Source organism: Somniosus microcephalus, chromosome 13 (assembly GCF_052327205.1).
Source record: "Somniosus microcephalus isolate GS21.2 chromosome 13, FLI_Smic_1.0, whole genome shotgun sequence".
NCBI classification, from domain to species: Eukaryota; Metazoa; Chordata; class Chondrichthyes; order Squaliformes; family Somniosidae; genus Somniosus; species Somniosus microcephalus.
In genome coordinates this window covers 14,251,836-14,268,603 of record NC_140999.1, presented here as the reverse complement: position 1 = coordinate 14,268,603, position 16,768 = coordinate 14,251,836, and the positions used below count along the sequence as shown (strand labels likewise).

General features: G+C 46.6%; 1 protein-coding gene across 1 annotated transcript in view; it reads right to left on the bottom strand.

Moving 5' to 3' along the window:
• LOC147108067 (calcium/calmodulin-dependent protein kinase type IV-like) overlaps positions 1 to 16,768 on the bottom strand; it is a 159,623-nt gene that overhangs the window by 16,004 nt on the left and 126,851 nt on the right. The window contains exons 9-10 of the mRNA XM_086004525.1: positions 6,520 to 6,595; positions 1,590 to 1,716 (exon numbers count right to left, since the gene is read on the bottom strand). Of these exons, the coding sequence (XP_085860651.1) occupies positions 1,590 to 1,716; positions 6,520 to 6,595 (203 nt within the window). The remainder of the gene's footprint in view (positions 1 to 1,589; positions 1,717 to 6,519; positions 6,596 to 16,768) is intronic.

The window sequence follows — 16,768 nt, the reverse complement described above, 5'->3', positions numbered from 1 at the left end:
TCTAAAACCGGCACTGGCAAAATCCCGCGGAGGCGGCTTGGAGGCAGGTTCCGAACCTGACCTCTTCGATTCTGATTTTCTCGCCTTTCCCGCCTCCTCCAAAGTCAGAAAATCGCCCCCAAGGACTCTAATAGGCACATTTTACAAGAGTTTAAATTTACTAAGAGACTGACTACAACTAATAAATGGTTCTGTATAGTTTTTTAAAGTCATTTTCAGTTATTGAAAATCGGGTTATGCACAGGTGGTGGACTAGATTAAAAATGCTTCCTTTTTGTGATAAACCCATTTTCAGCTGTATTAATAAAACTGCACCAGGTTACCGCGCTTAAATATATCAAGGAATATTTTTTAATGCAAATTAAAAAAAAAAAGTTCTAAAACGCTGCCCGATTTTGCTGGTTCACGGAAGATTTTACTTTTGGTGATATGCAAATGAGTTTGAGCGGAAACGAGCAAAAAATTCACTTTGCAAAACGAACGCAATTTTGAACGCATTTTGTGCCCGGATCGCCGACTGCACCCAAAGCGGAAACTCTTGGCCCTAGTGCGTTACATGCAGTGAAACCAACTTACAATAACCACTCCAAATGTCTTTACAAGATCTTTACACAAAGGTGTTCTCCTCATCCAGATCTGGTAATAGCTGCTTTAACAGTGCGGTAAAGATTTCAGTATTTTGATGAAAATAGTATTCTTGCATCAATGTCCCTTCCGGTCATGTTACATTACATCCAATGTTACACGGGAATACTTTTATCACAAGACTCCCCTGTCACATAACAGATTGCTATTTTTCTTTCAACTGAGTTTCCTGCCAATTTTCATAGACTCCACATACAACGGTCATGGAAATCAAGTTGATTACCTCTAAATTCAAAAAATTATAAAAGTATTTATTACTGTAAAAATATATATGTTGCCTGCTCTTCTGATGCAGTACTAGGCCATACAGACTAGAAGATCCCCAAATTAATTCCTAGTTTGTGCTGAGTTAGTTGATCTTGGCTGTTGGCCACTGTAATTAGCCTCACGGGTCCTGGGCTAAGGAGGGGAAAAAACCTGCGAGTATTCCTGTTCTCGATCACTATCCACTCTGAATTTTTCATCCGCATTATTCGGCCTGGCAGATTATTGTAATTATTCCTCTCCCTTTGGGTAAGCAATTAATTAGATTACAGCAACAGAAGAAACATTTTTTTACCCCTCATGACTGAAGAAGAAAACAGCACAATAGAAAACCTTTCAGGTTTTGAAAAAGAAAATTTGAATGTTAAAATGATCTTTGTCCCAGACCATGTTAAATAGGTGAGGAAGGCAAACAAAATGGGAGGAAAAAAGGTGCTGTGCCATCAGATGGTGTTAAATCCTAGGTGACATGTTCTGGATTGTACAATATATCAGCAAAACAAAAGTTAGGGGCTTCTCATGACTAGTAATCACTCCAAGTCCACTCATGGTGCTCAGCACCTCTAAAACCACTCTGTGTTATTACTGTATATTATAAACATGAGCCACCAGCTTATCATTTTAGAGACACGCAGCGCATGAGCTTTAAAGGCGCTTTCTCAGACTCCTGCAATACTTACCAGATCTTTTGCATTTAGAGACACATCATCCCACCAGGGGGAGACAAACTCATAGTCACAGTTCAAGATCCTGCTGTACATGTACTGGTCACCCCTTGCATCAAAGAATGGTTCAAACCCACACAGTCTAGGAAAGATAACACAATATAACCAACAGTGAATATTTTAACAGAGAGAAATCCAAGTGCAAATGTAATAATTAGGGCAAGTGATTTGTTGTGGTAGGTGATTTGCTGTTGCTCACAAACCAGTACTCAAGCAGCAAATAAGGCTACACACTATAGGAGAGATCTTCCTCTTCTGTGCCTGGATGTAAGAACTTGGCAGAGCAGAAGCAGATTTGGACACAAGCTGCGCACGATTTTCTGTCCATCAATTTTCACAGCACGCCCGGTGGAACCACTTAGGAAATGTGAATGCTCGACTAACCATAATGTTGGATGCTTTCTAAGAAGCACCCGAATCACAGCATGTCTAATTGCAGTGGCACTGCACGGCGATCAAGAGCCAGCGTAGCCTGACTTGCTGCACCTGCCATAGTAGCAACCATTATTGTAAGCCCTGGCCACACCTACCTGGCAATGACTGCGGGGATCTGTCTTTAGGGTCTGGGTTGGCAGAGATGCAGGTGTGCCATCTGCTGCGTGGACACCTATAGAGACCATGCAGCACTGGGTTGGCACATTCAGCGACACTGATGATCAGCTGTGGCCTGAAACTTGACGCTACCTCTTTGCAGGCATGCTGCAATGCTGACCTATGGGAATGTTAATTGGAGTAGCAAAGTGGACCACTGTCATCACAAGTGCCTCACGCAGCCATCACCTTCACTTCAGCAGAACAGACGCCAACTCGGGAGGGAGTGGGTGTGGATACTCAAACTCCAGTGGATGATCTTGCCAGTCCTGCCTCTTTCTGTGATGTCAGAATGGAAGGGGTGGAGGCAAGACGCATCTACCCCTATTTTTGGCTTATTTACACTCTGAAATAAACCTGCAGTAAATTAATTCTTTTAATGTTTTTGATGGAGCACATTAATGCTCAATATCATGGAATGAATTTTAGCAGCAGATGGTCTAAGGCAGGGGCGGAAGCAGGCAATGTTATGGAGGTGGAAGTAGGTGCTCTTGTGATGGACGTCTCACTTTCTATTTCTCATCTACCTGCTGCCCCTCGGCAACGTCATCTGAAGACACAATGATAGGTTCATAGAATCATAGAAATTTACGGCACAGAAGGAGGCCATTTGACCCATCATGTCTGCCGACTGAAAAAGAGCTAACCAGCCTAACCCCACTGTCCAGCTCTTGGTCCATAGCCTTGCAGGTTACGGCACTTCCAAGTACTTTTTAAATGCGATGAGGGTTTCTGCCTCTACCACCCTTTCAGGCAGTGAGTTCCAGACCCCCACCACCCTCTGGGTGAAAAAAGTTCTCCTCAACTCCCCTCTAATCCTTCTACCAATTACTTTAAATTCATGCCCCCTGCTTATTGACCTAAGGGAAAGAGGTCCTTCCTATCCACTCTATCTAGGCCCTTCATCATTTATACACCTCAATTAAGTCTCCCCTCAGCCTCTTCTGTTCCAAAGAAAACAACCCCAACCTATTCAATCTTTTCTCATAGCTAAAATTCCCCAGTCCTGGCAACATTCTTGTAAATCTCCTCTAGTGCAATCACATCTTTCCTGTAATGTGGTGACCAGAACTGTACACAGTACTCTAGCTGTGGCCTAACTAGTGCTTTATACAGTTCCAGCATAACCTCCCTGCTCTTATATTTTATGCCTCAGCTAATCAAAGAAAGTATCCCATATGCCTTCTTAACCACCGTATCTACCTGTCCTGCTATCTTCAGGGATCTGTGTACGTGCCCTCCAAGGGGTGGTGCCGGGTGGCCCTTTTTGTTGCTGGCCGTCTGCCAGCGCCTGCCCCCGTTGCTGACCCCGGCCTCCTGTGAAGCCCCCCCCGCGGGGTGCCGGCTGCGCTCCGTGACCCCGGCACTCCTCTTGCGTGCCGGGCTCTTTTGCCGGCACTCCGTTCCCTGGTGGCTCAGCTGGGCCTCGGGTTGCGCTGCGCTAGGACCCTCCCCTTTAATATTCACTCGCAGCGCCCAAGAGGAAGGCGAGGAGCTTCTTGGGGCGCTACCAGTGAATTTCGGGCGTGGGGGCGTTAACTAAAGTAGCGCCCCAGCAAAGTTCGCGCCCCAAAGGGGGTGCGACCCAATTTTGCCCCCCAAGTCTTTGTATAATGTTACCAAAAGGTAGCATGTATATGAGGAAGAAGAAGGGTCCAAGGATAGATCCTTGAGGGTCTCCAGAGGCATCGGTGTGGAGACAGGAAGAGAAGCCATTGCTGAAGAGGTTACTATATTACTCTGCTATATGAAACATTTGCGAGATACAGTGCAGGAGAAAATTCTTGGAAGGAAAAAAGAAATCCAGTTAATTAAAGAACTGATCTGTATGATTCCAGAAACATTAAGATATCCTGCATCAACTACTTTACTGAGATGCAGTTGTGTAAGCCAAGCATTTGGAGCTACATCCAAATCTGTGAGGTCAGAATTGTCCACTTTTATGTGATTATTTTAACCTCACACAGCACAGCAGACCCTTGGAATGGCACATCAGTTTCTTTTCAACAGGTGCAGGTTCATGTAGCTGTCATAATGACGAGATTAAGAACATGATTCGGTACTATCACGGGATTACAGAGCAACAACTACTCTGAAGCACTAAAATTGCCAATATAAAAGCAACATCCTTTTTATAATGTGTCCTTATTTGTTCCTTCTACATTGAATTATATGGCACCTGTGTTGAGGATGTGGGATCGTAAAGCCTAGAGCTGACATATAGTTTAATCTGGTAGGGAGTATGTAAAATAAACGCTGTTTTAATTATTCTACCATTGGAAAAAAATGTACAATAATGTTAGTCTTTCGCCCGATTTAATCTCACTGATCCTCTTTGTTACTGGGATGAAAATAAATTACTGCTGAATTTCTAATAAGAAAGATATAGAAATGGGGAGCAGTAAGTGGCATAAAAACTGGAAATGCTCAGCAGGTCAGGCAGCATCTGCGGAGAGAGAAACAGAGTTAACGTTTCAGGTTGATGACCTTTTGTCAGAACAGGTTTTAAGCAAATGCAGAGGAAGGGAAAGGGGGGAAGGGGAGGAAAGATCAAAAGGGAAGGTGTGTGCTAGGGTGGAAGGCTGGAGAGATTAAATGACAAAAGGATTAAAACCTATTTGGTCAGACTGCTTGCCCGACATACAGTTCTGGATGAGCAAAAATTTTCTCCAATTAAATATTGGGAAAACCGAAGCCATTGTTTTCGGTCCCCGCCACAAACTCCGTTCCCTGGCCACTGACTCCATCCCTCTCCCTAACACCTGTCTGAGGCTGAACCACACTGTTCACAACCTTGGTGTCATATTTGACCCTGAAATGAGCTTCTGACCACATATCCGCGGCATAACTAAGACCGCCTACTTCCACCTCCGTAACATCGCCCGTCTCTGCCCCTTGCCTCAGCTCATCCGCTGCTGAAACCCTCATCCATGCCTTTGTTACCTCTAGACTTGACTATTCCAACACACTCCTGGCTGGCCTCCCACATTCCACCTTACGTACACTTGAGGTCATCCAAAACTCGGCTGCCCGTGTCCTAACTCGCACCAAGTCCCGTTCGCCCATCACCCCCTGTGCTCACTGACCTACATTGGCTCCCGGTTAAGCAGCGCCTCGATTTCAAAATTCTCATCCTTGTTTTCAAATCCCTCCATGGCCTCGCCCCTTCCTATCTCTTTAATCTCCTTCAGCCCCACAACCCCCCCGAGATATCTGTGCTCCTCTAATTCTGCCCTCTTGAGCATCCCTGATTATAATCGCTCAACCTTCGGTGGCCGTGCCTTCTGTTGCCGAGGCCCTAAGCTCTGGAATTCCCTGCCTAAACCTGTCCACCTTACTACCTCTCTTTCCTCCTTTAAGACGCTCCTTAAAACCTACCTCTTTGATCAAGCTTTTGGTCACCTGCCCTAATTTATCCTTATGTCAAATTTGTTGTCTTAAAATACTCCTGTGCAGCGCCGTGGGAAGTTTTACTACGTTAAAGGCGCTATATAAATACAAGTTGTTGTTGTTATCATATCTCTAACTTTTTCCAGTTCTGACGAAAGGTCATCGACCTGAAACATTCAACTCTGTTTCTCTCTCCACAGATGCTGCCTGACCTGCTGAGTGTTTCCAGCATTTTCTGTTTTTTTTCCTCCAGATTTCCAGCATCCGCCGTGTTTTGCTTTTGTATCAGTAAATGCCGTGTTGGCAAGTTTATGGAGTGTTAGAACACAGATTGTACCCACGATTCACCACAAGCAGAGTTCCCACTTTGCATTGTGCCAATGCAGCGTGTGCTGAGTAAAGCCTGGGCCAGGCATTTCAACACAAGGAGGGAATGAAAGTCACTCCAGCTACTCTCATGCACTTTGAGTGGGCAGTTTCAGAGCAATATTGGTTAGGGGGGCCAACAAACTGGTTGCCTACCCACGTATTAACGCAATTTAAAAACAGTGCCTGAACAATTTCTGGAATTTGCAAAAATACATCTGACTTTTAAAAAGCGTCATTTCATTTTCACATTTGCTAAGACAGGTTTTATCAGCAGGTTACCACAATTTATGCATGTACCTCATCAGCTTTAGAATAATTCAGCTGGGAAACTGCCTACAAATGATAATGCCAGCAGCTCAAATTAGTGCCAGCATAAAAACCAAGCCCTAAGGTTGGTTTGCTTTGTGTTATCTCTGTTTTGGCATCCACAATTTGGACAAAAACATAGTGCGTATTAGTGGCTAGAGCCCACGTTCCTTGCAATAGTATAACCATGGCACATATAACTACATAATCCTGTCGGAAGCATACTTACAAGATGTAAGTTATGACTCCAACAGACCACATATCCACCTCGGGCCCATACGTGCAACCTCGCAGAATCTCAGGTGCTGAAAGAAAAATGGAAAATACATATTGTTAAGCTTCACATCTGGCCACCAAGGTTCAGTTCTGTTTTGTTCTTGGATTCTGGTCGAAAGCTATCACTCATGAAATAATTCTCTAAAGTATTCAGTGGATTTTGTTTGTTTTGATCACAACCAAACCAATACTGGAATCACCTGATGTCCTAGACATGTGCTTCCAGCAGGGGTCGCAGGACAGCGAGTAGAAGCAGAATGAGGCCAATCGTAGTATCCCTACTGCCTCCCCGCTTAAATCAGCTAATAACACCAACCAGGGATCAAACCTGGGCTCTTCCTGGTCTGTGTGGCTCAGACAATCATTGTCTAAACCAGTGAACTATTGGGGGAGCCACATGCATGAGATCTTTCATGTCTGACAGCATTCAGGAATGGAAATAGTCATTCTCATTGATCTAATGGCAGAACTGTCAAATCAGAAAGTAAAGTGGCCCAAGTGTGTTCTTATAAATATAATACTCAGCCGTGGCTCAGTGGGTAGCACTCTCGTCTCTGAGTCAGAAGGTTGTGGGTTCATAGTCCCACCCCAGAGACTTGAGCACAAAAATCTAGGTTGACGCTGCAATGCAGTGCTGAGGAAGTGCTGCACTGTCGGAGGTGCCGTCTTTCGGATGAGATGTTAAACCGAGGCCCCATCTGCCCTCTCAGGTGGACGTAAAAAATCACATGGCACTATTTCGAAGAAGAGCAGGGGAGTTATCCCTGGTATAACAACAGGAAACAGTTATCCCTGGTGTCCTGGGGCCAATATTTATCCCTCAATCAACGTCACTAAAACAGATTATCTAGTCATTATCACATTGCTGTTTGTGGGAGCTTGCTGTGTGCAAATTGGCTGCCGCGTTTCCTACATTACAACAGTGACTACACTTCAAAAGTATTTCATTGTAAAACGCTTTGTGACGTCTTGAGGTCTTGAAAGGCGCTATAGAAATGCAAGTCTTTTTTATGGTTCGAAGTGGACCTCCCAAAGCCCTAAACAACGCTGGCCGGTGGGAAGTGGTAAGTTCTTTCAATTTAAACTACTACTATAAATACTCAAAAAAAAACAGAATTCTCATCATTAAGAAGAAAAGCCCTCTTTGGAGTGCCAAAGTAACCTGATAGGATACCCATTGTGTTGGTATCCTGCTTGGAAAACAGCCCTGGTTTAGATGATATACATGCATGTTCTGACTTAGCTGGTTTTCATTGTAATAAGTAGAGACTGGCATTCCTCCCAGGGTTAGATACTAAACCCAACAAGGCAATGCATTTAAAAATAAAATTTAAAATGCATAGTACTGGAAAGGACAATATGCTATCTATGGGCTTTGCTATAGGCTTTGTGGAATACTCAAGAAGATGACAGTGAACGAGAGATGAAATTTCTTGTGGATTCTCACTTTCCTACCTGCATCTGAAGTCATTGTTGCCACTTATTCACTCCCAGCATAATCAGAACATGATTACCAAGTCTGCAACTGAATGCTTGTAACTGACCAATCATTTCTGACAGAGGCCCCGATTTTAACTCCGAGTGGATTTGGGGTGAGTAGGTGGTGGTTAGTTGGAAACTCACCCACTGGTGAAGAAATTAAGGCTTACTTAACTCCCGGGCCTCATTAACATGCCTCTGAACAGGTGGGAATAGGGTCGCCAACGTGTTTCCGTTAAGCTACGCGGCTGCGCAGCGATCTGGAGGTCCCGCACAGGCCGCTCAACGGCTTTATAATGGAAAAACCCGCGTGTGCGCGATAATTTGAATGGGCCACGCAGCCCCTTAAAGGGGCCGTGCACCCAAAAAAAAAATTTAGCAGGAACATTGGTTGCCAACCCTCCCGGATGGATTGGGAGGCTCCTGGAATGGGCGGCTGGTCTCTGCTGCCAGCAACCCAGGAGAAAAGTTTGTTGTATGGGCGGATCTTGTCGCTTGCAGCCAATCAGATGGGTCACCTCGCTGCCGGAACTGTGGCTTGTCGCACTTCCGGTGAAGTTACGACGGTGGTGCTGAGATCTGCTGCGGAGGGCAGCAGGACCGAGTCAGAATCAGAATTTTGATAAAAGAGAGAGAGAGAGAATTGCAAAGACCTGAGCCAGGAGTGTCTAGGACTTCTGGAAGGTGGAGAAAAACAACTCCGTGCACTGTAGGTAGCCAGTCCATCGGGTGAATAACTACCTGTCCTCTGTCATTTACAATTTCACTCTGATTATATTTAACTTAGGGAGGAATAATAATATTTTTTTAAAACATGTGTTAAAAGGAATTAATGGTGAACTGGGAGAAAACTATTTTTTGCATGCGCAGTTCGCTCCTCCATGGCATGGACTCTCAATTCCTGTCCCACATCATCCTGGCTGTCTCCCAGGTGCTCGAGGCACTGCCCATCTTCGGTTTCAGGCAATCACCCATTCATTCCATGCTGGAATTTCCTTGTGGCTGGTCGCCCTGCTGCCGGAAATGTGGCTTCCGGCAAAGTTTTAGTGCCACGGAGCACCCGCGGGACACAGCTGACGCTCAACTACAGGGGACCCAACCTTTAGGTGCAATAACATTGGTAAGCTGCAGGGATCACGTCATGTGATCAAGCCTCCAGGAATATGCCCAACCAGAATTGGCAACCCTAGGCAGGAAGTGGGTGAGAAAAGGTGTTTGGCCTCCGGAAAATTTGGTAGCTATAGCAACCCGCCGGCACTCAGGTGGGGAAGGAGGTTCTGGAAGCTTCTTGCAGGAGGGAAAGGGGGAGGGGGAAAGAGTCCAGGGAAGGGGAGCATTGCTGCTCCTGGCCCCACAATGAAAAGTGAAAAAACGTACCTGCTTTGATCTCTTCGGGCTGGATTTTGCCAATGGGGAGCTTTTGGAGGCGGGACTCCCACTTGTCGGGTTTTAGTCCCGCCTCCATCGACTTCTGGCCAACTCACGCTATTTTCCCTTGATTGACCTTGTTAAGCCTGCCCAGGGGGCTTAGCAGGCCAATTAAGGGGAAGCCGGTTACAGAGAACGTCAGCGTGATGTTTCATCTGTCAAAAATTGTCATCGTTTGGCAGCTCTGTGAAGCTGTCAAACACTGACATTCTCTGTAGTTTGATGAGTTCTTGTATTCAAGACTCACCAAACCTTTCTTTAGCAGAAATTAGATGGCTGTTACATTGGAGAATGCAGCAGCCATCTGTCATCTCTGCCGCGGAGATGCGAGACTCTCCGCATCCCCAATGATTGAAGCCCGCAGGAAGGAACAAAGGTAAATAAACTTTTTCTATCACTTTCCACTTACCTCACATACTCACCTCTCCACACTTACACCTATCACTTACCTTCACAGCGCACTTTTGCACCCCTCCGACCCCCGCAGACCCAGTGCTCGCCTCACTGACCCTGGCGTGGTTCGCAGCCTTCGGGAAGCCCGCTCTTGTGTGGGTAAAATGGGGATAATCCTCTTATCTGCCTGTTAACTAACAGGCAGTTAAGTGGCTGTAATCCCCTTCCCACCTCCAAGGAGACGGGACCTGGGGCGGGTCGGCTACCCGCCTCCCGGGAAGATGGCACGGAGACGGGGTGGGCACCCGCCACCCGCCCCCAGATTCTGTCATTTTCCCGGCAGTCCCGCCTCCAAACCTGCCTCCCCGGGGCTGGCAAGATTGTGGCCTTTGTCTTCCCAGCAGGTCCCGGCTCTCTTCAGCCCAGCGGGGAAACCACAGCGGCTTCCCTGCTCAGACCCGAGTTAAAATTACACTCGGGGCCCGATGATGTCATCGGACCTCAATGTGTATTTTGTATAATTAATTCTCAGAATGTGGGAGGTGCTGGCTTGGCGAGCATTCATTACCCATCCCTATACCACTGGGTAGCTTGCTACTTCAGAAGGCAGTTAAGAGATGTGCGACTGGAGTCAAATATCGCCCAGACCGAATAAGGATGGCAGGTTTCCTTCTCTAAAGGACATTAATGAACAAGTTGGGTTCTTACAACAATCCGACAGCTTCATGGTCACTTTTACAGAAAACAGATTTTTATTTGCAGTTTTATTTTTTAAACTGAATTCAAATTCCCCAAAACTGGAATGGTGGGATTTGAACTCACGTTCTCATGATTACTGGTCTAACATAACCACTACGTTACAGTACCTGTTTATCATACCAGTGCTGAGCTAAACTGACTTCTAGGAGGTGCATGAGAGCAGTCTACTGATGACCCTCCTGCTGAGATCAGTGTTGTAACTCATTTTCTTCACCTTTGTGTCCAGGGAACGAGCCGAGCATGGCGGCCAGAGGCCGGACCAGAAGCGGGAGAAGCAGGCCCGGGCCGTCGGACTGTGGAGCCGGCGACGGTGAGGTGGAGGCCGCGGCGACCGGAGGATGTGTTCGGCGAGTCGGGCGGAGGCAGCGCAGCGCATCGAGCAGCAGCAGCAGCCATGACGACTCGCAGTCCGACTTGGAGGAGGGGAGCCGGGAATGGTGGCCAGAGGGTGAGCGGGAGAAGCAGGCCACCACACGTGGAGCCGAGCCGGCAACAGTGAGGAGGAGGCTGTGGTGACGAGGAGGACGGAGCAGCTGAGGGACATCGTGCTCCCACTGCCACTGGATGCCAAAGAATTGACTTTCTGAACACGGCGCTGTAAGAATAGCTGACGTGTCCCTACGGGGAGTAAGCATTCCATTGTACTAGTACATATGGCAAATAAAATTGAATTGATTGAATGCAGAGGAAAAAGAGGCGGAGACCCACAATACTGTGACTCTGCTCCCTTTGCATTGCCCAGAGATTTCCATTACCTGCGGGGGGTAGGCATAGTGGTTCTGCCCACATCAGGCATAACACTGCAAATGAGGCAGTAGGGAGTATAACTGGCCCTCTCAGCTCTCACCCCACTTTCTTGTCGGACCATTGGGTGGGTGTCATTAGGCCCCACGCTGCTCAGATTGGAGGATCTGAGCAAAGGCGGCCAGCAAGAAGATGGAGGTGGGAAAAAGCCTAGTATCCTTTTCTTTCAGGTACCAGACACCATCTTCGGGGCTGCAGAATTTCTAGCTGCTGTTTTTGGACCGCACCCGGTGGCCTTGTGGCTCCTGACAACCATTGCCACTGTTGGAGACCTGTCAGGCCTGCAGCAGTGCCTGGCTTTCCTCTCCCGCTTCCAGGGGCAGAGATTACAAAATGCTGAGGTACAGAGGGATCCAGTGGTCCTTGTACATGAATCACAAAAAGTTAGCATGCAGGTACAGCAAGTAATTAGGAAGGCAAATGGAGTGTTTGCCTTTATTGCAAAGTGAATGGAGTACAAATGTAGGGAAGTCCTGTTACAACTATACAGGGCGTTGCTGAGACCACACCTGGAGTACTGCGTACAGTTTTGGTCTCCTTATTTAAGGAAGGATATACTTGCATTGGAGGCAGTTCAGAGAAAGTTCACGAGGTTGATTCCGGAGATGAAGGGGTTGTCTTATGAAGAAAGGTTGAGCAGGTTTCGCCTATACTCATTGGAGTTTAGAAGAATGAGAGGGGATCTTATTGAAACATGTAAGATTCTGAAGGGGCTTGTCAGGGTAGATGCAGAGAGAATGTTTCCCCTCGTGGGTAAATCTAGAACTAGGGGGCAAGATTTCAGAATAAGGGGGCACCCTTTTAAATCGGAAATGAGGAATTTCTTCTCTCAGAGGGTCGTGAATCTGTGGAATTCTCGTCCCCAGAGAGCTGTGGAGGCTGGGTCATTGAATATATTTAAGGTGGAGATAGACAGATTTTTGAAAGGTAAGGGAGTCAAGGGTTATGGGGAGCGGGCAGGGAAGTGGAGTTGAGGCCAAGATCAGATCAGCCATGATCTTATTGAATGGCGGAGCAGGCTCGAGGGGCCAAATGACCATCTCCTGCTCCTACGTCTTATGTTCTTATAAAATTAACAAAATCTGGAGCTTGGGTCCAATAGTTAGGAGCATTGGCCTGTTTTTCCCACAGATGAACAGCATTTTTTTATTATATTGTGATGGTGGCAATCATTTATGCCAATCGAGCAGGCTGACAGCAGGAAATAGGAAAATGAGCAGTGGAAAATGTATTACTATGATAACCTTTATTCAGAAGACAACCGTCTTAAAAATTTACTCTAGGAGATCTTTCTCTGTAGTAGTGTGGCATTCCCTGACAGCAAGCTTTATATTCCACTCATTCTGTATATTTGAAATGAACAGGAAGGATAAAAGGAATAAATTTATCCCCACTTGCTAATTTCAGCATCTTGACACGGACACAGGTTGAGAGGGATAGATGTTAATGCCCATCTTTACTGAGGGCTGTTTGATTCATCTTTACAGCCTTGGTTATAATCTTTTCTCTGTTACAATGGCTGTTAACTGTGAAGGAATAGGATTACAACGAAGGCAGCATCTCTGACACCTCCCATAACAAAAACAGGCCACTTAACACAGCTCCATCTGTGATTGCCTCACACCTTTTAGACATGCAACCGCACTATGAGATATACAAGAACCAACCACAGCATTTTGGATTTTACTTCAGCTCTTGAAAGGTCCAAAAAAACCTTTGAAACAGAGAGAATCCCTCACACTAACATATTTACTCAGGCATTTATTTTTTAGTTAGCAGAACCGTTATTTAATTTTCAATAAATAGGAGCAGGGCTATGGTGTTTGGGAGCAGTGAGAAGGGGTATCTAAGGTGTGGTTTGAGTGGGAGAGGGTTTGGAAGGAATGGGAGAGGGACAGAGTGTCACTCCTACGTGTTAGAGCAATATCACAGAAGCTCAATACCAGCAAGAAGATTTTAAACCAAACCTTCATATGTTTATTGGGGAGACCAAACGCAGCTTGGGTGACCGCTTTGCGGAACACCTCCGTTCAGTCCATAAGGATGACCCCGAGCTTCCGGTTGCCTGTCATTTTAATTCACCGCCCCATTCCCACTCAGACCTCACTGTACTCGGGCTCTTGCATTGTTCCACGGAAGCTCAGCGTAAGCTCGAGGAACAGCACCTCATCTTCCAATTAGGCACTTTACAGCCTTCTGGACTCAATATCGAGTTCAACAATTTCAGATCATAACCTCGGCCCCCATTACATTTTCACTTATTTTTTATCCACACCTTTGTTTTGGCCCTTTCCCCCCCCCTCTTTTTTTCTCTCCCACATGGCAGCTGTTTCCTATTCTGCCAGCGCATTTCACACCTAATCTAGAGCCATCTTTTGTCTCCACTGGTCCTATCACCATCTCGTCTCTTGAATACCTCTTAATGTCTCTTCACTTCTCTTTTGTTCTCTCCCAGCCTGGCCTTTCAATCTATTTCATTTCCTGTGCTTTTTCAGTCTTGACAAAGGGTCTAACCCGAAACGTTGACTCTATTTTCTCTCCATGGATGTTGCCTGGCCTGCTGAGTTTTTCCAGCATTTTCTGTTGTTATTTCTTCTGTTTACTCTTCCACGGGAGATACCAGTACAGGAAATATTTAGCTCACTGTCAGTGGGAAAGAGCACTGTGGTGAGAATGGCCTCCTAATGATCTGCTGATTGGTGTGAGCAGAGCAGTGACTTAGAGAACCTCCCTAGAACGGATCAAGAACTGGGCAGTCGGTGGAGGTGGAGAACTGGCGTGGAGAACAGCCCAAGAATGGGCCGCGAACTAGCCGACTGGTAGGGAGACAAGCCAGTGAAGCTAAAGAAGTAGCCAATGAGCGGGGGCCTAGAGCAGAGGAGGAGCTCGAGAACAGGCAGGAGGAGGGTGGTGGACCTGCAACAACAACAAGTATTTATATAGCGCCTTTAACGTAGTAAAACGTCCCAAGGCGCTTCACAGGAGTATTAAAAGACAAAATATTTGACACCGAGCCACGTAAGGAGAAATTAGGACAGGTGACCAAAAGCTTGGTCAAAGAGGTAGGTTTTTAGGAGCGTCTTAAAGTAGGAAAGAGAGGTAGCGATGGGAGAAAAGACAGCAGGATTTCGAATGGGGGCTGAAATATTGGGATAGAGACAGAGCGGACCCTGCGCGGGAATCTCGCTTGTCCTCTAAATCAGCAGGGGGAAGTTCAAACAGAGGGAAGAAACACAGGCAAATTTTAATTAAAAATAAAAAAGCAACATAATAGTTATGGAAAGATGAAGCTCTACAGAAAACCTTGACAAACTATATGTGTGATGTGACTGGTAAGATGTTACATCTCTAACTTTAAATTCCGATCACAGCATTGTATAGTGGCATCACAGCCAAGGGTGCAGAAATGTGCAAATTTTAAACTGGGATTTCCTATAGGAAGAGATTTACATCGGAATTTAGAATAGAATGCACTTTGAACTTCCCCCTGCTGTTTCAGAGGACTAGCGAGGTTCTCACTCCTCCTTCCCAATGTTTCAGTATCTTTCTCTAGTTTCTCTCCAACTCCCTTCATGCCCTCTCTGAGCTCATCTTGTCCACGAGACACACCTCCTGCTCCCTTTACTCTATTCCCACCAAACTGTTGACCACCCAACTTCCCTTCCTGGCCCCCCCATGTTAGCTGATATTGTTAACAGTTCTCTCTCCTCAGGTACTGTCCCCCTCCTCTTCAAATCTGTCGCCATCACACCCCTCCTCAAAAATTCCACCCTTGACCCTTCTGTCCTTGCAAATTACCGCCCCATCTCCAACTGCCCTTTCCTCTCCAAAGTCCTTGAATTTGTTGTCGCCTCCCAAATCCGTTCTCACCTTTGCTGCAACTCCATGTTTGAACCCCTTCAATCAGGTTTCCACCCCTGCCACAGCACTGGAACGGTACTAAGCAAAGTCACAAATGACATCCTATGTGACTGTGACCGTGGTAAACTATCCCTCCTTATCCTTCTCGACCAGTCAGCAATCTTTGAGACGATTAACCCCACCATCCTCCTCCAACGCCTCTCCTCTGTCATCCACCTGGGTGGGCCTGCTCTCGCCTGGTTCCATTCCTATCTATCCAGTTGGAGCCAGAGAATCACCTGCAATGGCTTCTCTTCCTGTTCCTGCACCGTTACCTCTGGTGTCTCTCAAGGATCTATTCTTCACCCACTCCTATTTTTCATCCAGATGCTGCTCTTAGGCGACATCATCTGAAAACACACTGTCAGTTTCCACATAAACGCTGACGACACCTAGCTCTACCTCGCTACCATTTTCCTCGACCGCTCCACTGCCTCTGATTTGTCATGCTGCTTGTCCAACATCCAGTACTAGATAAGCAGAAATTTCCTCCAACTAAATATTTGGGAAGACTGAAACCACTGCCTTTGGTCCCCGTCATAAGCTCCGTTCCCTAGCCACTGACTCCATCCCTCTCCCTGGCCACTGTCTGAGGCTGAACCAAACGTTCACAACCTTGGCGTCCTATTTGACCTTGAAGTGAGCTTCCGACCAATGTTCCCTCTAATTTCTTTTAGGTGTGCAGTCCCTTTAACTGGTTGCGCGGCCCATTCAAATGTTCGCGCATGCGTGGTTTCTCCAATGTAAATGCCAGTGAGCAGCCTGCGCGGGACCCCCAGACCGCGGCCACGCAGCTTAGCGGGAACGCTGCTTCCAAACCCATATCCACTCCATCACCAAGACTGCCTACTTCCACCTCCATAACCTAGCCCGTCTCCGCCCCAGCTCAGCTCAGCTGCTGTTGAAAACCTTATTCATGTCTTTGTTACCTCCAGACTTGATTATTCCGATGCTCTTCCACCCTCCATAAACTTGAGCTCATCCAAAACTCTGCTGCCCGTGTCCTAACTCGCACCAAATCCCGTTCACACATCGCCTCTGTGCTCGTTGACCTATGTTGGCTCCCAGTCCGGCAACGCCTCGATTTTAAAATTCTCATCCTTGTTTTCAAATCTCTCCGTGGCCTCGCCCCCCCCTTCTCTGTGACCTCCTCCAGCCCTACAACCCTCCAAGATCTCTGCACTACTCCAATTCTGGCCTCTTGCGCATCCCCAATTTTAATTGCTCCACCACTGGCGGCCGTGCCTTCAGCTACCTAGGCCCTAAGCTCTGGAATTCCCTCCCTAAACCTCTCCACCTCTCTAGCTGTCTCCTCATTTAAGACGCTTCTTAAAACCTATCTCTTTCACCTATCGTAATATTTTCTTATGTGGCTCGGTGTCAAATTTGTTTTATAACGCTCCTGTGGGATGTTTTACTACATTAAAGGTGCTATATAA